Source organism: Triturus cristatus, chromosome 6 (assembly GCF_964204655.1).
Source record: "Triturus cristatus chromosome 6, aTriCri1.1, whole genome shotgun sequence".
NCBI classification, from domain to species: Eukaryota; Metazoa; Chordata; class Amphibia; order Caudata; family Salamandridae; genus Triturus; species Triturus cristatus.
In genome coordinates, this window is record NC_140589.1 from 452,163,296 (window position 1) to 452,185,113 (window position 21,818).

At 46.5% G+C, this 21,818-nt stretch overlaps 1 protein-coding gene across 1 annotated transcript in view; it reads left to right on the top strand.

Moving 5' to 3' along the window:
* ZNF451 (zinc finger protein 451) overlaps positions 1-21,818 on the top strand; it is a 641,645-nt gene that overhangs the window by 241,492 nt on the left and 378,335 nt on the right. Inside the window, exon 6 of the mRNA XM_085610887.1 lies at positions 20,842-20,968. Within this exon, the coding sequence (XP_085467013.1) occupies positions 20,842-20,968 (127 nt within the window). The remainder of the gene's footprint in view (positions 1-20,841; positions 20,969-21,818) is intronic.

Here is a 21,818-nt window from a genome sequence, read left to right on the forward strand (position 1 = left end):
GACTATAGCTGTCTGTTGCCCATGTTATAATGTGACTGTTTATACCGTTCGCATATTGCGGTTGCACTACAAGTCCCAGTATGCCTCCTTTTAGGCGGTTAAACAGGATTGAGTGAGACAAACTCCCCTGCAAGGCAGGCAGATGGCTCCAGACCCGAGCTTTTCTTTTCTGGTATTTCAAGCATGTTACTTCAGTTGGCGTAGTTTAAGTGAGCCAAGAATGCAACTTCAGATTTCTAGAATGCCCTAGGTTGTTAAATAATGACTTCGGTTGTTTGTTAACCGTGTGTCCTTATGACATATTGGTGGACGTAGAGACACTTCACTTACTGTGGTAAGGAGGAAAAGTACCACAGGTTCGGATGTTCCATATGGACCCAGTCGAATTTGTTGGTGAACTTATTTTTGCAACTGAAGAACACATCATGGTAGGGCATTTTATTAGCATTTCTCTAATAACAATGTTCCTCGAACTTTACTCTTCTTTGCTTTCTTTCTGTTGTATGGCTCTTCTTGTTTCAACCTGTTTATCTTGTGTTTGTGCTTCCCATGAAGCATACCCTTTTTACCATCTCGTTGATTGACTGGCTTCTATGCGTCCTCTACTCGCTTTTAAGGAGCTACTTTTTCTTTTTATTAAAGTGTCCCATAGTAGTACATGTCTTTAACAGTTGTCTTCCTTATGTGCTTTTCTCTCCTCACTTTGCTCTCTCTTGTCCAAGTGTTTCTCTCCTCCTACCCACACTCGTGTTATTCTCTCGCTCGTGTGATTCCATCCTTTTGTTTTCCCCATGCCCAACTTTGTTTCCTCTACCTCCACACCTTCCAACTGGGTTACTTCACCCACCCCCTGCTCCCTACTCATTATTATTTTTTAGGCACTTTTGAGCTACATTTTTAAAGAGCACCACACGTGTTCCGGTCCTGCCACGTAGAGCTTGCCATCAGTAGTGTGCCCCAGTTTGAGAAGTGAATCTTGGGTATTAGTGAAAGTTTCAAATGCTAGCAATAGAGGCAGCCAACCCTCAGAGTTTCTGTCCTGTCCCAGGGGTATTCTGCTACGAGGGACTATGGTTATGTTGCATCTCAACTCCAGTTGAATCACTGCATCCCAAACAGGTGTTGCTACATACTAACTACAAACTTTGAATACTCAACGGTAAGTGGGGTCACAACCGCTACTGTTACTATTTTGGTGAACAGATGTTTCTGAGTTTAATTCTGACTCTTGAAAGCCATGATAAAAAGATATCATGCATGCTTCCTGTACCTTTAAAATGGGGGAACATAGCCTTGACACATTATCGGTTGTGCAAGTCTCAACCTGAGGAGGGAGATACACATCAGCTCTGTGTTTAGCAGGGTGGAGACGTAATATATATGCATTGAACGTTATGAAAGTGATAGTAACTTGTTCTCACTAAGTCCCAAAGGCATCATTTCTTGAATAAAATATCAAAGCAGCACCTACAAGGGAAAGTGAGGTTAACATTAAATAGCCTGCTATCAAAATGAATTGATTCTGCAAGACTGTCCTAAAACCCGCCATTATTGGGTCATCAGTGCTTTCTTAAGGCCAATGCATGCGCAGATTACCATATGGTTGAAGATCTCCACCAGCAGAATGTGTCCGAAGAAAGCAGTTCACACACATAACATGCACCTGCCCCGATTTACAGATGGAACGACTGGCTAAAACCAATTATTTTAACAAAAGGGATCCAAACATGTTAAAGAGCTGAGATCAAGTCAAAAGAAGAGACCATGAATAAAAAACATTACACCCCAGTCCTAGAATCTGGAAAGTGCAAGAAAGAAGTGTGTGTATGATGCAAATGTCACTGGTCATGTAAACAACATGAAACAAGCATTGGCATAGCCAATAGGTCTCGCCTTTGGGACCTTATAAGTGTTTAGCCATGCAACAGTTGCATAACTAAATACTTATAAGGTCCCAAAAGTGAGACCTATTGGCTATGCAAAGCAGCCCTGCGGCCGCGAAAGTGAAAGTGATCGCGATCGTGATCACGATGAAACATCAAAGCGGCCGTGCGGCCGCTAAAGTGAAAATAATCGTGGTAAAGCGCGGCGCGCGCGCCCCGCACATGCACTGTAGCTCCAGGCTGGCCTGGTAGCACTTTTTGGAGCCCTCTCAATAAGTCTCGCCAGACCAGCGCATGCGCTGGGTCAGGCAAGACCTAAAAAGATGGAGTACGTTACTGCAACTGCCAGTAGATGCCATTTCTACATGTTCACCTTTGTCTACTGATAAACTGAAGGTTGGTATGGTCAACATTATTGAACAGCATACGAATAAGACTTAGGCATGTCAATGGGTGAGGGCTGATAAATACTTGCTTCTTTCAGAGGCTTCTTTAAGGGGTAAACCGGACTTGAAACGCCAGAATATAGCATTACTTTGGGATTCATGTATTTAGATAGACATCTTTTGGCTTGTTCACAGATATGATGGTACAGGACTTTAAAAAAAGTCTGATTATAAGCTTCTGCATAGGAAAATAGGGAGACGAATAATTTTCAGATCATTTACAATACAGACTGAATTGATTTCCTAGCAATGCTGCTTCGCCTGTACCGGATTTGTGCAAAATGATAGTCACACCTAACCTGCTTTTCCGCAAGGGTAGTTATAGTTTATATTAGGGGTGGGCGGAATTTGCGAAACTATCGCGAAAATGTTAAAAATCTCCGCAAGCACGCGGAAATATCGCGAAGATGCAGAAGTTTCTTTCCCGCCCGTTCGCGGTTTTTTCTGCGTGGTCGCAGCTCGCCAACTTACCCATGCGGTTGCTCACGGGCGCGGCCATCTTGTTTTCACTTGTCTGGCGGTGCATGATCGCGAGAAGAAAGACGTGATCGCGCGACGAATGACGTTACTGCGGGCACGAACTGTCGCGAGACAGCGCAAATGGCTACCAACTACTCAAGAAACCAACAGCGGACCCCACCGACCTCAAGAATTACCGCCCCATCTCGCTTCTCCCGTTTCCAGCCAAAGTCATCGAGAAGACCGTCAACAAGCAGATGGCCGCCTTCCTCGAGACAAACGGATCCCTCGACCCCTCTCAGTCCGGCTTCCGAGCCAATCACAGCACCGAGACCGCCCTCATCGCCGCCACCGATGACATCCGAGCCCTGATGGACAATGGAGAAACAGCGGCCCTCATCCTCCTAGACCTCTCCGCGGCTTTCGACACGGTCTGCCACCGCACCCTAGTACGGCGCCTCAGCAACGTCGGAATCCAGGACAAGGCGCTAGAATGGATCATCTCCTTCCTCGGCGGTAGAACACAGAGAGTCCGCCTACCACCATACAAGTCAGAGGCCTCCGAAGTCATCTGCGGCGTCCCCCAAGGATCTTCTCTGAGCCCCACCCTCTTCAACGTCTACATGAGCCCCCTCGCGGCCATCGTACGCAAACACAACCTCAGCATAATCTCCTACGCCGACGACACCCAGCTGATCCTCTCCCTGACCAACGACCCCGCCGCCGCCAAAGCCAACCTACAAGAAGGGATGAAAGAGGTAGCCGAGTGGATGACGACCAGCCGCCTGAAGCTGAACTCAGACAAGACGGAGGTCCTCATCCTGGGCTCCTCACCCTCCGCCTGGGACGACTCCTGGTGGCCTCCCGCCCTGGGCACCGCACCCAAACCGACAGACCATGCACGCAACCTGGGCTTCATCCTGGACTCCTCCCTCTCCATGACCAGGCAAGTCAACGCCGTCTCCTCGTCATGCTTCAACATCCTACGCATGCTACGGAAGATCTTCTGGTGGATCCCCACAGAGACCAGGAAGACCGTCACCCAGGCCCTCGTCACCAGCCGACTGGACTACGGCAACGCCCTCTACGCCGGCACCACCGCCAAGCTCCAGAAGAGACTCCAGCGGATCCAAAACGCCTCAGCCAGACTCATCCTCGACATCCCACGAACCAGCCACATCTCCGGACATCTGAGAGACCTCCACTGGCTCCCCGTCAGCAAGAGAGTCACCTTCCGCCTCCTCACCCACGCACACAAAGCCCTACACGACCAAGGCCCGAGCTACCTCAACAGCCGAGTCAACTTCTACGCTCCCAAACGCCACCTCCGATCTGCCAGCCACGCCCTCGCCGCCGTCCCCCGCATCCGAAGAGCGACTACAGGAGGAAGGTCCTTCTCCTACCTGGCCGCCAAGACCTGGAACTCCCTCCCGACCGACCTGCGCCTGACCCAAGACCACCTCTCCTTCAGGAAGAAGCTGAAGACCTGGCTGTTCGAGCAGTAGCGGCACCCCCCCCCCCCAGCGCCTTGAGACCCTACGGGTATGTAGCGCGCTCTAGAAATGTCTTGATTGATTGATTGATTGAATCCAACATCTTGTGGAGAACGCGAACGGATCGGGAAAACTTGTCGGTGAACGCGGGGATTCAGGTAAGGCGATCGCGCGCACGCTAGAATGTATTATTTTACAGCGCGAGCAAGCAAAAAATTTCTGGCAAAATGCGGATTGCGGAAATTTTTACATTTTCGCGCTCTCCGCGGAACGCGAAAATGTCAAATTATCGCAATATCCGCGAGTGGAATGGAATTTTAGCCCAGGCCTAGTTCATATGAGATGAGTAAATTAAGGCTGAAATGGAGCCAGGAATCGGATGCACCACTTCAGGATAGAGAGAAAGTGGTGGGCACCTTGCATTGTAAAAATTAGACCTTGTGAGATGGATGGTAGAGTGAAGAATGTTTCATAAATCCTACTGGAATTTAATCCACATTGCCAAGCTATTACTAAATAACACCAATATAAGATGGGCATGCAGCATGTTCCTGGGTCACTGCAACAAAAACAAGCATTGGCATAGCCAATAGGTCTCGCTTTTGGGACCTTATAAGTATTTAGTTATGCAGCAGAATATCCTTGATGCAACAACACCAACTGTTGCATTGCTAAGCACTTATAAGGTCCCAAATGCGAGACCTATTGGCTATGCCAATGGTTGTTTTGGAGGGGGGATTGGGGATTTTATCTTGTTGGATTGTTAACATGTCAGGACTTCCTGACTAGTCTCAGATTAGATTCACCATTCTGCCATGGCCAGCTCGTTTCCTCTCTGATTAGGTTTGTAATTTCTCTTGTGACTTGTTCCCTCCTCAATGTATTTCTCAGAATCTCTCATTAGACAATTTATGGAGAAGGCTCGATTTGACTGTCCAGTCACTTGCTGAAGTTGAATCCATGTGAAATTAAAGAAATTAAGGTTGGGACTCATGGACTTCTGGGGTTCGAATTATGGCCCTGGGGTTCGAATTATGGCCAAAGAAGTTGAGCATCTGTCATAAGCTTGTAAATTCAGTCAAGAACCTGGGCTTTAAAACTGACGTCGATCATAAATTGACAACTTAGATCTGTGTCATCTCCTTAACCCATTTCACCTAGAGCTGTTAGCAATAATTTGTTGGGCCTTAGTTTTGAGGGGAGGCATTTTACAGTTATCAGCTTGCGGATGGTATACAGTAATGGGATACAATGGACTTGATAAGGGTCTCTGTTGGTCCTTTGAGTGCTATAGAACTCAGCAGCTCAAGTTGTGGTGGGTACTCACATGTGTGTTCCGGGAACTCCTATTCTATACAAATTCCAGGGGCTTGGATTCACAGTATGCATTTGTTTTATCGTGTTGTGGATTGCGCATAAGATTCTTGAAAGCGAGATTTAGAACTTTTACCACCAGGCTTACCTTGACCTCCGCTATAACCAGGATTCTCAAACTAATATGCATGCAGAGTATAAATTCAATAAACATTTAACATTTCTAAAGATTGCAGCTTCCCACCCATGTGTGTCTTCAGAGTGCTTGTTCTTTTTTCCTTTAATCGCAAAACTGCACTAGAAATCCTAAGTAAACCTAAAGTTCTTCAAGATTTAAAAGAGCATTAAGAAGGAAAAATTATTAGTCAAAACAAAGCATCCTATCCTTGGTTTCGCCAAAATGCAACTCCAAGAGTAAACCCTGGTTATTTACACTATCTAGCAGAATGAACCTTATTTTCTGGGTGTAGGGATCCCACTGAGGCAATGGGGTAGGAATAATCCTGCACTTTTGGTTCCAAATAGAATATGTTGAATACTTTTAGATCTTGGCAAACAATGGTTGCATTTATAGATTGCAATCCATTTTGGCTACTAGGAGGCAGAAATGCACCAGGGTAAGCATCTTGTCTGTATTTCAGTTGCCATTTACTCATAACTTTCTTTTTTTAAAGATGGGAACACATTACCCTGAGAACTTTGCAGGAACTCAGTCTGCAGGTTCTATAGGTCCTTTACAAATACCTGATACTTATAGACACCCCAACTATGAATGACTCTCATACGCTCATCACAGACACATGCTTACCCTGAACAAGAGGCCCGAGACATATGCACTCAGTAGACACACTGACTGAAGCACACTGCAGGTACATATTGCAGATACACACATAGAATGCACACACAATCACACTACCCTGCAGATATGAACTTTAACACACACAGCAAATACTCATTCTCCGGCGACACGCAAACAAACTCATACAAGCATACATTCTGCAGAGACAGTTAAACACACCTCAGGCACACACACACACTCAAACACACAGCTCCTGCAGACACTTTCATGCAAACAGTTATGCACTCTGCAAGCGCACACTGCTGAGACGCAGCTTGCAGACACACTGACTCTGCAAAAAGGTACGCACTCTACAGGCATACTTTACAAATACCCACAAAGGTTATATGGACACATCACTCTAAAAACATACACATATTCTAGTATGAACACTTTCTACTGCAAACGAATACTTTTAGCAAGTCTCCCCTCCGCAGTAGTACAGGCTACTGCCTTGATTAGGATCACAGGAGGGAGCTGCTTTGACTCAGTCTGACAGTGGGTACACTGGCTTGCCAAGATGTTTATTTATATAGAACTTCATACCCCCCCCCCCCCCCCCCACACACACACACAAATCATTGTATAACACGCTAAATATGCAAATGCAATATAATTAGATCTGGGGGAAAAGGAGTCATGTTTCACAGTCTCTCGGTGCTGTCCTAAACTTCAGTAATAGTTAGAGCATTAACTTAAATTAGCTAAAGCCGGACTCCAGCAGCAGCGCTGAATTCTTTGGCATGGTCTACTCCTTTATTTTAGTTTCAGTGCAGATTTCCACAGGATTGAGCCTACATCCTAGTTTTGTAAATAAAGGTAAACGTGTTTTAAACAAATGCAATGTGAGGCGCTCAAGTGAGGGTGATGAGGTACCCATGGCAGGGTATAAAGCTTAGGCCATAATGTAATGCCAAGTTGTCCACCAGACAAAATAGACATGACTTCTTACCTCACAAAGAAACTAATATTTTCTGGCCATTGTCCCTGCAGGATTCGTCCAGTTTATTATGTGGTGGTGGTGGTAGTAATAATCCTTAAAGGGCAAGATGATTGAAATTAGTGAAAACGTTCTAGATTTAAGCAACAAAAACAGGCCTTTGACACTGTGGACCATGAAATGCTTGTACATCATCTAAATAATCTAAGGAATTAGTTCAACATATGATGAGAAGTATAGAATTTAATCCTGTTAAAAATTGGGTTTCTGGTTGGCCCTGTATGCATCCTGTCCAAGGAGGAACCACAAACCTAGTGAGTGTAAGTCCCAACACACCCTAAATTATACTGTGCTCACCCTCTGGTAGCTTGGCACGAAACAGTCCGGCTTCACTTGAGAGACCATGTGTAAAGTATTTGTGCACTACTTCAAACAGTAACACAGCGAAAACACTACAGAAAGACTCCGCACCAAGTTAGAAAAATAGATTATGATTTTATAAATGAAACAAGACCAAAACGACAAAAATCCAAGTAGACGTTGAGAGATGAATTTTTAAAGAATAAATGTAAAATAGCTCTTAGACGCAATAAGCGCTTAAATGGGATATATGATTAGACTGGGCAAAGCCAAAAGTTCTGGCTGACCGTGATGGAGCGCGGGACGGATACAGGGACCCACTTGTGCCCGCTGAACCAAAGTACCTTGATCCAGAATGCGTCATTGTCGACGAAGATGCGAGATGGGGCAGAAGCGATGCATAGGTGTCGAGCCACACAGTGGACGAGATGAATATATTTTCTCCACACAACTGGGGCGATGTTTCAAATCCAAAGCGCTAGTTCCGGATATGGTGCACAACTGCTGCTCCTGCAGTAGGCGATGCATTGATTCCAAAGGCTATGTGCTAGGTCCGATTCATGCACCTACAAGGATTCGCTGGTTTCGACTCATGCAAAGGCGAAGATGTGCCAGTTCCAATAAGGATGTGTGGGTTCTGGTTACAACCGCACTTCATACCCACTTACAAGGATCCAGGAGTGGATTGGCACCACATGGCAGGGCAAGACTTGTAGCTAGCAAAGTCCAGGTACTCTAGCAGGATGAGTTGAAGTCTTTGATGTCCCTGAGACTTGAAACAGGAGGCAAGCCCTTGGAGTCACTCTGGTTTCAAATGATGCAGGTCCAGTCCTTCTCACTGAGGCAGGAGGACAGGCAGCAGGGCAGCTCAACAAGACAAGAGCACATCAAGGCAAAAGTCCAAGAAATCAGCAGAGTGGCAGTCCTTGCAACAAAACAGCAGTTATTTCTGGTAGAGTGGTTACAGGTCCAGAAGTGTACTGAGTTGGTGGTGTCAGAGGTCGAGTTCTTATACCAAGTTGTGGCTTTGAAGTGGGGGGAACTTAAAAGAGGAGCCTTTGAAGTGCCCAGAGTCCCAGCCCTGGCTCCAGACTCACTACAGGGGGGGGGGGTTGGGGTATGCAGCCCTTTGTGTGTGGTCAGGACACAGCCGATTTAGGTGTAAGTGAGGCCGTGCTCAGCCCAGCCACCCCATCAAGCCAGTTAGTGGCCATTAAGGCCCATCAGGTTACACCTAAGCTCCCATTGTGTGTGGCTGTCTAGAGGATATGCACAAAGCCCAGCTGTCATCCACCGCTGACGTGTATTCAGAGACGGGCAGCAGGCACTAAATGGCTAAAGTACGAAAATGCCAACTTTCCAAGTGTGGCATTTTCAGAAATTACAATTTAGAATGAAAAAGTTCCTACCTATCGTAACGGAAAGTTTCAATTCTATTAAGGATGCAGAGGTGAGGATTATGCTAATCTTTCTTCACTTCTAATGATAGCAGCCATTTTAAGAAAACACCTTAACAAAACTACAATTCCCGGGATGCCTTGGGAATTTCAACAAAAAATAAAACAATAGAGTTCCATATGGCAACAGTCTCTTCCTTTAGCCAATAAGGAGCCTGCAGACCCAATATAGTCCTTCAATGTTGTCCACCCATCCTCTTTCGTCGCACGTAGTCCGCCAAGTCCATTCCTTCAAACATCCTGTTTATTCGTATCCATTCCTTAAACAAAGAAAGCAAATTAGATCCCTGCCAAGGCTAAGGGTTAAAACCTGGAAAGCAGAAGCAAAGGATCATACCAATCGCATGGCAAAAAACACATTTTTAAGAGTGCTACGAAGCAAACAATGACCACTCAAAAACAGGTTACTTACTGAAGTAAGGAGGGTTCCAACCATGTGAGCCGTGGTAACTCCAGAGGGTGGGATAATCCTCGCCTCCGCGTCCTTATTAGAATTGAAACTTTCGGTTACGATAGCTAGGAAATTATTTATTCTATTTCAGGACCGGAGGCAAGGATTATGCTTGTTCAAAGCTTACTTACCACCAGTTGGGCCATATGCAGCACTGGCTTGAAATAAAACCTCTTAAAGGTTGAGTCAGAGGACCAGTCTGCTGCATTCAAAACATCTTCCACCTGGGCCCCTAGCGTGAAAGCTTTGGAAGCCATCGCCACACGAGTGGAGTGGGCTCCGAACAAACGCAGATCAATACCTTCCTCCTGCATCACCCACCTTACCCAGCGGGCAGTCGTAGGGAAGGACACCACCCTTTGAAGTTTCCGCAGGACAGTCAGGAGCTGACGCTCCCAGGAGGGCGAAACTCTTCTGACACCTCCTCACACGCCTTCAGCCATGCAACGGCACACAGTTTTTGACATTCCAGTAAAGCTGGGTACAACATTACCCTTGTGCCACACTTGGTTCGTCTCAGGACTGTAAAAGCTACTCCCTAAGGGGTTAAAATCCGATTGGTGATATCCAAGGCATGGACATCTGAAACCCATCTACAGGACACAAGACAAAGAAGCATAGCTAGTTTTGCTGAAATTTCCTTTCTGGAGAGAAACCTATTAGGTTGCCATGAAAGAAACAGATTCAGACCTGATTCACCTCCCAGAGAGCAGAATTCCTGGGTTCCGGAGGAAGGGAGAGGCTAATTCCCCACAAAAGCCGACATACCAGAGGGTGGTTCTCCACTGGAGAGCCCGCCACCACAGCATGACCCGCGGAAATAGCAGAGCGGAAGGTATTTATCGATCTATACCCCAAACCTTATCCCACCAGGGAGGCCAGGAAATTCCGAACATGTATCGCATCTGCTGCCATGGGATCGAGGTTCCGTCGCAGACACCAACAGGACCAGTGCCGCCAAGTGGATTTGTAGCGCTGGGCCGTGCTGTCCGATCAGGCCTTGGACATGAAGTTTTCAGCCGCGTCCGAAAGGCCTGGGACCGCCCATCGTCCCCGGTAATCCACCATGCCATGAGAGCAAGAGACCGTTGCAGAACAAGGGGATGCTGTTGCTGAGCTGGACTGAGAAGCAGCCCTGGAAGCAGGGGGGAGAGGAATTGGAAAATCCCAAGAAAGTTCCAGAAGAACTGGAAACCAGACTTGAGATCTCCAAATTGGCGTGACTAGTACCATCTTCGATTTCTCTCAGCGTAATCATGGCGAATGGGGGGAAAGGCATAACCTCTCTCTTCTCTCCAGTCCTGGAGAAACGCATCCGTGGCTGCCGCCAGAGGATCCGGCCTCCAACTGAAAAATCTGGGAAGATGATGATCCAGTCGGGAGGCAAAAAGGTCCACTGAGAAGGGGCCCCATTTGGCTTGGAGATCCGAGAATACACCTTTGTGGAGTTTCCACCAGCTCCCATCCCGGAAATTGCAAGACTGAAAGTCCGCTATCTGGTTGTGACCCGGAAGGTACTCCGCTGTGAACAAAATCTGGTGCTCCAGGCAATACTGCCAAAGATTGGAGGCCCCCCAGATGGTTGATTTAGCAGACCGCAGATACATTGTCCATCTTGAGAAGAACGCAAGACTGGACAGAGTACTTGGTCCAACACCGAATTGCAAAAGGTCCCGCCAAAAGCTCCAGACAGTTGATGTGCAAACATTGCTGTTGTGGAGTCTACAGTCCTCCTGTAGCGAAATCGCCACACCTGGCACCCTAACCTGATCTGCTGGCGTCGGACTCTGACCATGTCCGGGGTGGAGCCAAAAATCGTTCGGCCATTCCACGCCGCCATGTTGGCCAGCCACCAATTGATCTCTTCTTTGGCGTCTCTGCAGAGTGTCACCTGCTGGGAGTACGAGAGATCCTTGCACAAGTGTGCCGCCTTCAAGCGCTGGAGGGCACGGTAATGAAGGGGCACCGGGAAGATGTCCTGGATGGAGGACGAGAAGAGGTCTACCAGGCGGGTCACTTGTCTCAATGAGATTCGCTGATTGGACAAAGCCCGTCTCATCTTGTGACCAATCTTTGTCACCTTCCGCAGTGGGAGGCTGAGAGTAGCAGCTACGGAGTCAATTGAGAAACCCAGAAAAATCACCCACTGAGAGGGAACCAGAAGGGACTTGAATTTGTTGATTCTGAAGCTCAGTTGTTGGAGGAGGTCGACCGCACGCTGAAGCTGCACGGTCAGGCAGTTGGGACATTGCGCCATGATGAGGATGTTGTCTAGGTAGACCGTAGGTGCTCCACGACCGGCTTGAGGACCTTCGTGAAACACCAGGAGGCGGATGAGAGGCCAAAGGGAAGGTGGTGAACTCGTAAATCTCACATCTCCAACGGAACTGCAGAAATCTCCTGCGAGGAGGATAAATTGGCACCGATAGGTAAGCGTCCTTGAGATCCAGACGCCCCATCCAGTCCCAGGGGCGGAGGATATCTCGCAACAGGTGGATCCCCTCATATTTGTAGTGACGGTAGACGATCCACTTGTTGAACTCGTGCAAATTGATGACTGGTCGGCGACCCTCATCTGTCTTGTCTACCAAAAAAAGTTTGCTGATAAACCCCCTGGGATGCTGGATGGTAGGGGATATAGCGCCCTTTGATAGAAGGTAGTGCACCTCGTCGTCCACCAGAGCCGCGGCATAGGGAGGAGCACCTGGACTGGGGTGCCAAAGAACTGTATCCGGAACCTCCGGATCGTCTGAAGAACCCAGGCGTCCCCTGTGATGGAAGTCCAAACCTGGAAAAAATTAGCCAGCCGGCCCCCTATTTTTACATGGGAAGGAGGACACTCTCCGGTGTTATTGGAAACACCTGCGCCTCTGGCTCCTCTGCCCTTGCCCCGTCTTCCTCTCGTAGGGTAGAAATTACCGAACCTAGTCTGGTCCTGGAACTGGCCTTGGTGGGAGCCTTGTCCTCTGGAAGAATATTGGTTGGGTCGGCCGGTTGAGCGGCCCCTGCCTTGACCACCCCCCCCCCCCCCCCGGAAAACCAGAGAGTGAAAAACCTTTTTGATGGAGGACTGCGCCATATCCAGGGCGGTGACGGTGTTTCCGAAACTACCCAACTCCTTGATAAACGTCTCTCCAAAAAGACAGCCTTGTGCAATAGGGTCTGCCTCCAAATCTGCCACACTCCCCAGCTTCGGGTCGACCTTAATAAGCAATGAGCGACGGCTCTCCATAGATAACGCACGATTCGCCTTTCCCAGAAAAACAATTGCACGCTGTGCCCAGGTGGAGAGGGTGTCAGGGGAGATGAGGGAACCCGATACCTTGGCCCTTTCCGCCATGTCTAGAATCTTTGTTAGAGGGCCCAGGGTATCCAGGAGCTTGTCCTGGCAAGCTCGCCAGGATCGGTCAATGCCCTTCTTCGGATCTTTGATACATTTTTGCAAGAAAATGGCCATTCGGAGATCAATCTCCGGTGTCATCGCCACCTTGCCGTCTAGGGAGGGCTGGGGACACTCCGCCCGCAAACAGTTCAGAGAATCCTTCTCCAGAATCTTCCTAAAGCAGCCCGCCACGCACTGCGCGACTTTCTCAGACGGGGCCCATTCGGAAGACCTCGGGTGAAGGATCTCGTCTGGATCCAACATGTCCGAGCACAAACCCTGGGTGTCAACTGGGGGGATAGGGTTGGTCAGGGTTAAGAGGAGGGGCCCCAGCGGCGGGACGGGCCTGCATCGTCATTCGTGTCCCTATGCGCGTCATCAGCAGGGGTTGGGGAAACTGCGGTGGGCACAGTAGTGGCCAAGAACGCCTGCTTCAGCCTAGCGGAGGCATCTATATCCACCCCCGCTTCGCGAGGACGCTTAGGTGGAGGGGGCGTCGAATCCTGGGGTGGGGTTGGGCCCACGGGTAAAGGGGGGAGGGGAGGTATGCCCTGCGAGACGGTCACAGGCCCAGGCTATTTGGCGCGTAAGGCGCTCTTCCAGGGGGGCCATGGCCGCAGACACTGCCCTATGACTTGATGCATTTACCGCATCATAAAATTCATTATCCCAGGGAAGCCCTGCCAAGGGGTCCTCCTCCCCCTGGAAGTCATGAAAGGGTTCCATGACCAGGAGATGTAATGGACAAATTACTTCCAATACCGACCCAGTCAGGGCGTCAACAACGAAGCTGCGTAATGGCATTACAGGCCCTCCAGAACGAAGGGCGTCACTCTCTAGACAACTAAAAGGCTCCCAACCGCGGCGTTCTGCTTGGGAAACTGAGGCAAGCGTGTAATCCCGAGAGCCTGTTGCGGCCGGAGGCGCCAGACAGACTCCTTCAAGCGGTGGGAGGAACGCACTGAGGAGCTGCACCTCAGAGATGCCCCGAAGAATGCACCCGCGGCCAACACGTATAATTAAATCCGGCCGCGTCAGCGCCGAAAAAAAAACAAATTAAGCAAAGAGTAAACTTCTGGCAATTAAATTCAACAATTAACAGAGAAATGGGTCCGCGGAAACGACTAGAAATTCATTAGAAATAAATCAGAAAGCTGTACAGCAATAAAGAGTATACCACAGTATGAGTGAAACATCAAAACAGCACAAACACTTTTAAAGAAGGTTGAGCACTTGTCTCTGGCTGCGCAGCAGCGAAGGAAGAGGATGGGTGGACAGAGTTGAAGGACTATATCTGGGTCTGCAGGCTCCTGATTGGCTAAAGGAAGAGACTGTCGCCATATGGAAATCTATTGTTTCCTTGTTTGTTGAAATTTCCAAGGCATCATGGGAATTGTCGTTTTGTTAAGTTGTTTTCTTAAAATGGCTGCGATCATTAAAAGTGAAGAAAGCTGAGCATAAACCTCGCCTCCGGTCCTGATATAGAATCCAGCTTCACCATAAGTAGGGATATAAAATTGTGAATCCTCAGACACTAAACTTAAAATCTATCTTTTCACAATTGGGAATTAGACTTAAAAGATATAATAACATAATCCCAATGTTATCCAATAAAAGAGCTAGGCCTTGCAGCAGTGAAAAACGAATGTGGACGATTTTCACTACCAGGACATGTAAAACTTAAAAATACATTCCATACCTTTTTAATACATTGCACCCTGCCCTTTGGGTTGTCCAGGCCCTATCTTAGGGCTGACTTATATGTATAAAAAGGGAAGGTTTATGCCTGGTGTAGGAAGGTAGGATCCTCCTAGCATGGTTACCCCCACTTTTTGCCTGGTGTTCGTGTGTTTTTGACTAGACTGACTGGGATCCTGCTAATCAGGACGCCAGTCACTGTGCTTCCGCCCTACATTGACCATGGTAAGTACTTCTGTACCTCCACAGTTGGTTACTGGTGTACCCTTGTAAGTCTCTAGTATATGGTACTAAGGTACCCAGGGCATAGGTACACAAGGGGTCACCCATGGGCTGCAACATATATTGTGCCACCTATGAGAGACTACTCAAACTGTGACTACAGGCCTGCAATTGCACCCTGTGTGAGTTGGTGCTAGCACCTTTCACGACAGATTTAAGTTTCCTTATATCTGAGGTTACTACACTTAAAACCTAAATGTCACTTCTCTGTCAGGCCTTTCAGTCCTGAAGGCAGGGTGCTTGGCTATAAGTGTGAGGGTGTCTACACGGTGCTCCTTCTTCTCTTTCCATGCCTGTTATAGCTGCCAAGGCTTGTTGGTGCACCTGCCGGACACTGACTCCCTGGTTCGCAACTTCTCATGTGGAACAGCACATGCATGGCTCCTGGTCTTCCTCAACATTGCCTGCTACTCACGGCTGCAGCGACAAGGTCACCGTCCTCACTCCCGAATCTTCCGACTTTTGTAGGCATTGCTCTTCCGTGCCTCCTGGTCACCTCCGAGTAGCATAGACTTTGTCACCTCTGCTTGCAGGTTCTCCTCTTCAAGAATCCACCCTCTGATTCCACCAGACTCTTGAATAGTCCTCACCAGCGCATTCTTTCCTGAAGTCCTCCTTTGTAGTCTACGGCGGTTTCCGACGTCACTTCTCAACTATGCACCCGGCTCCCCTGGTGTAGGTATTCTGGTTCCTGAGGTATCCACAGGTGAGGTGACTTTCAACCTTCTGTCTTCCACGAGGTTTCCTCATGATCCACTGGGAAGGGTCCTTCTTCTTAAAACTGCAACCACGACTTCCCTGTTGACTTCTATTGGACATACAGCTGTGTTTCCACTCTGCATACAGCCTCCGTGGAGTTCACTTACCTTGGGTTGATTCCTTGTTTCTCCAGCTCCTCTGAGTCTCCTGGTCCAAGTCCCAACTTCAGTCGCAGTTCGCATTCCACTTTCTTAATGTATGGTTTGGTCTCCCCCTGGAGACCACTGTATTTTGTGCTTACTTACCCAAGGCAATTGAAGTATTCTTGTGTATTTGTGTTTATTTCTCTGGGTAGGAGATATACCAATCTGTTAGTGAGTGTTGTGTAATAAATAGAATAATTTTATATATACACTGTGTTTTTTTCTGTTTAACCTACACTACATGATTAAATCTGGTCTAACAAGCTGTTTAACACTCCTTAGAGATAAGCCTGAAGGGCTGCTCTCCACAGCTACCACTTAGCTTTCTGTGGTTGTGTAAGACCACTAAAATAACCATAAGGGTTGTCTGAATTAGTGCAAGGTGCTTCACTTAAATAAGTGTGCATCGTATACTAAGCCAGACTCCTACACCTGACAAGTGGTTTACCTTGCCACGTCTAAATGGCTTTGTAATCTGTGCATACAGGCTAAGCAGTGGCAGGCCTAAGACATGGTTAAAGGGTTACTTAAGTGGATGCCACAAGCAGTGCTGTGGGTCCACTAGTAGTATTAATTTACAGGCCCTGGGCACATGTAGTGTACTTTACTAGGAACCTATAAGTCAATTAAATATGGCAGTTGGGTATGAGCCAATGTTACCATGTTTAGAGGAGAGAGCACTTGCCTTTAGCACTGGTTAGCAGTGGTAAAGTGCTCAAAATTCGATAGCAAAAACGAAGTCAGAAAAAAGTGGAGAAGAAAGGCAGAAAGTATGAGGGTAACCCTCTGGGACATCTTGCAACAGATCTTTTCTAAAAGAGCCAGGAGAGTAGAGAAATGTGTGCAGTATGCCTCAAAATCAAACACATTAGACAGTGGTGTTTGTCGGGATCAGCCCTTTCTCCTGTCTTTTTTAATAACTGTGTGTTGCCTTTCACACACTTGATTAAAGAGAAGAGACTCCAATATGTGAAGATGCACGATCTGAACTTGCTTGAATAGCAACTACTTCAAAATAACCGTAATAATGAATTTTTTTGGGCAGTCAAAACCTGAATTTGAATGTATTGCACTAAGTCTGGAAAGGGGCTACATGAAAAACCAAATACTTTGCTATTTATGTGTTGGCCACCACAATTGTAAACCACCAATTCCTGAGTGACGTTGCAGTTAATGCAAGCTTTTTTTGACTTGCTTTTACTTTTAGTAGTTAAATCTGTGAATTTGCCACCTGTTTAAAATGTGCCCCTCGTTAATAGTTGAAGATATATTACTAATTCAGGCAGTGGATATGTCTAGACTAAACTATTGCATGGTTATCTATCTGAACCGTCCCATAAAGTATCTGCAGATATTATAACTGACACCGAACAGATTAATCATTTGGGGTTGAACAATAAGATAACTTATCCTGTAGTATAGCATGTCACACCTTGTATAGCTCAGCATGGAAGGCACACGTTTGTCTGTTGTCTTGAAAGTGATAAATAGGAAAGCATAGAAATGCCTCTTATGCCTCTTTCACTTCCACCAACCATTCAGATTCCTTCACAGTGACCTTACACTGCCCATCCCTGAATGGATCTTCGGGTTTGGGCCAAGACACTAAAAGTAGCATGGACTAAACTATGACATAATCGCTCCAACCTCTTCAACCCTCATCATCTGCTTAAACTATAGTTCTGGACATATTTACTTTTGTTACCTAGGTGCTGTCGCCATTGGCATGTAGGACCTACTTTACGGTTCTTCAGCAGAGAGATTTCCTAATTTTATGTTTCGTGGATAATTAATTTTTGTTCTGTCAATTGTATATTTATTTGTTGTAGTAGTTGTTTTATGATTGAATGTCCCCTCTAAGATTCTTGTATTTCCTTTACGAATGCAATTTCTTTTTGTATGCCTCATTGTTTGATAGGGCAGGAAGTTGGGCTTCCTGGTATTTATTTTGCGTATTATAAATGATCATCGTAACATATCCTCATTACATCCAGACCATCTCAAGGAGGAGTAGAAATTAATGTTTAACCTTGGCAACGAATCTGCTGACAAAAACTGATGATGTTGTGTGACCATATCATTAATGTTGCCAGGACTGTGACCTGTCAGTCCATGCACCTGCAGTACCCTGCCCAACTCTTGCTGGCCCACACAATTTTTCAAAACCAGCTACATTCTTTATAAAGCCATCAAAACCAATATCTCTCCTTCTCTTGCATACAAGCTTACCATGTCTGGTGGCTCTGGGGACACCTGCAGCCAGGAAATCATCAGTGTACAAAGAAGAAAATGAGACAGCAGTCACTTTGCATGTATTCATCCAGGATCTGGAACAACATCCCCATATCCACTGGGACAGCTGCAGTGCTGGTCCACTTTAGGAAAGAGTTTAAGACTCATCGGTTTAAAGAATATTACTTATTAGAACAGTAACATTATACTTTTGCTTCCATGAATACTGCTACCTCTCTTATCAGGAGTTAACTGTACTCTGACCCTGTACTGTGCTCTGCTGTCCTTTTATCTACATTTGTGCCATATAAATACCTCAAAAATACTGACATCAGTCATGAAAGCCTTTGGTCTCGGCCAGAAGAAGAGGAAAAAGTAATTGACTTGTGTTTGATGGGAAGAACTTGTTCAATTAGTCAACTAATGAGGTCCTGCAGCAGTATAAGATGGGCACACATAAATGAAAAGTTCCATCTAAGCTGTACTATAGAGATGACTTCTCCTCTTCCATTCAGCTGTTGCCTTCCACTGCTAAGGGATCTTTTTCAAGTTCCACTCAGCAACCGAAGAAGAGGGGAAGAGCAATCTTATTCCTTCTCCCTCACCATGCAAATAACTCCCAGTACCAGTAAATGAGGACCACTGACCTCTTCCCCACAACCACAGGCCGCCCTCTCCACTCCAGCCAGTAAAATATGGAAGAATTTCTCTCCATTACTATAACTGGACAGAGATGACCACAAAAGCATGGGTCTTCCTGAGGGTTCAGAATGGCCGTGATATGGCTTCCCCAGCACATCCACACAACCTTTGTTTAACTAAGCTTGCAATAACTTCTGCAGGAGGCCTGAGTAGCTCTGCTTTTAATGAGTAATATATTCCCCAGGAAAGGGTCTTCCTAGTACTGTAATTCCAGGGTGTTCTGATTGCCTACATCTCCGTCATCTGGCAGTAGGGCTGTTGGAGTGGAAGATCAAATATGGTATGTTTCTGCTGGTTTGCCACCTCAAAGGAGTCAATGGTTTCAGACCAAAGGACTTGATAAATGGTATTTTTTCACTCAATAAGTGGGAAAGTAAATAAGACAGCCATATACACTTCCACTCTACAATTTATTCTAGATACAACCATTACACCTGATGGGTAATGCCTGGGTGCCTAGGGAAAGCTTTGTTTGATTTGATGAGGATATTGCTTTCTTTCCTCAGATTACCCTGATACTAGGGGTCCTGTAGAAGATCAAGAAAAGCTTAGGATTCTTTGTCATACTGGTGGTTTGGTCCTTCAAAGTTCAGGATCAAGTTGTTGTCATAGATCCAAGAACAAACGCTGAGAGCTGATGTGTCCAGCTGGAAATGGGGACATATTGGCCTGTCATGGTCTCAAGATGAGCTTTTGTCAATCTTTCTGTATTCCTGTTCATCATATTTAGTGATCAATTAGTGCGTGTCCTGCAGTAGTTTGGTAGTTACGTGGTGACTGTTGCATGCATGTACATTAGTTGATGGAACTCCTTGGACTGCTCCTGGTCTGACTGCATAACTGGTAAGTAGGACAGCACCCATTAGGCGTGATAGGCAGTCCCTTAAGTGCTGGAGATCACTGTATATATAGGCACGCAGTGCATGAACAGAATTAAGCTGGGAGGAAGCCCAGGCTAATTTGGGTGGGCCAGAGGCACACACTTCATCGGCAGAGCCCTGGGACACTCACTCCCTGGCTGAATGAAAAGGACTCCTGCCACCCGAGACCAGTGTCTCACACTGCGCTATTAGCCACTCATGCAACCCGCAGGGTGTCAAGAAAAATGATAAAATACAGACCCCAGAGGGGCGTAAATCAGTGGGGGGTGGGAGGGAGGGGGAGGAAGAATACAGACCCAAAAACAGGTGTCTTTCGGGTGGCTGGTGGCCAGGCTAGGCTCTCTACCAGACAGCACTCCTCAACACTCAGTCAGTGCCTGACTCGCGCTGCCCATAGAGAGGGCACCGCCGTATTAGCTGGGCATACTGTTGTGTAAGATACGCAAATGCGTCCAGCGACTATAGGACTCTCCAAAGAAAACAGATAAGGTGAAACTGCTCCACAACGCAGGTAAAAAATCAAGGCAATACCCCACAACAGGAGCAAAGAAAGAGGAAACAGAGTGAAAGGACAAAGTGGAGGTTGGGGTGTGGACAGAGAAGGAGGACTTCTGTTCTGAACTTTCCTACTGTTCATGGGAATAGTAGTTTGTTATTGTGTTTAAAAATGGCTGCTGTAAAAAATAAAGCGAAGGAAGAAGGCATAATCTGAGCCTCCGGTCCTGACATAGAATGAAGCATGTTTGTGACAGTGTTGAAGTCGAATTTGCCAGTGATCAGTCCTTCATTGGCTTGTTAGGGTCACCACTGTGGCCTTACCCTTACTGTTTCTTCAATTCTTACAAGTTATTAGAAGCAGGTGCTTACTGGTATCAAAGCTGCCAATTCGTCAAAATGTTTGTTTATTACTGTACAGCATGGTTTGAGAAAGCACCCGATAGGAAAGCACTAGCATCACCCAACATCCCAATTGGCAATATATCTAATAGCTCCTTCTTTGTCTAAAGTGATTTTTCTTTCTGGTTTTTACTTTATAGTACATGCTATTTAAGAAAATCCGATTAAGTTCAGTACTACATGTTTTTTTTTCAGTGTTAATATTTTGTTTTTTTGTGTTACAGGTTTGACCACTCTCCATGTGATCCTACAGTTACTCTTCATGGAACTCCCTCAAGCAGCTATGCCTGTGTGGTTTGCTGCAGACGGTTCACGACTCAACAGGAGTATACAGATCACCTGTCAATTAAGGCAAGACTACAGCAAAATTGTTTCCCAACTGCATGAAATGTATTGTGTGTACAGGAGTACAAGATTCTTTTTTTTTTTTATGATCATTAAACTATTGTCTTGGCGGTCTCATGCATTCATAAATCATGTCAACTGACACCATAATGTGGTGCTAAAATTAACGAAGGGCAACCGAGTCACCATAAAAATAACTATTCCTTTGCTTTTCTTATGATGATTTACTGCGAGCGACCATGGAACAGTTCGTGGTGGGTAGCATAGCTACTGCCCGCATAGAAGCAGCCACTACAGCAGAGGTTTAAAGCACTAAAAACTTGTTGGAGGAGAGGGCCGTTTATGTAACATATGCAGTATACTAACTGAGATGGCCACAAAGATGTTATCAGTTTGCACCTGCCTGAAACCCAACTTTATAATTCTGTGGCCACACTTGTGACTGATTATAGTGACTTAAAACAAGAGCACAGTGTGCAAGTACGTGTTCTCTTACCCACCTCCCTCTTGGTGAGGCCGGGGAAGAAACTGTTACTAAGCATGTGAGAGGTTTGTATTGACAGACCCTCATCTCTATCTCAATTCAATCCCTTTTGCACCCACAATAACAGTTTCTGGGACAACTTGCATTGCTTTCTTTTGGAATGTATTGACACCTCGGAGCTGGTGGATAAAATAGGGGCCAGGTAAAAACTACTTTCTCTACATGATGTCATTTGTACCAGCCTAAGTGGTAGGAGAAGCACTTCAGAGAAAATAGCTGTGTCCAACCTTCTGAGCATTATCATCCCGTTCCCAGATATAATCAAACTTTAGTTCCCTTTTGGTACTGCTAAAAAGAGCCCAAACTAGAAAA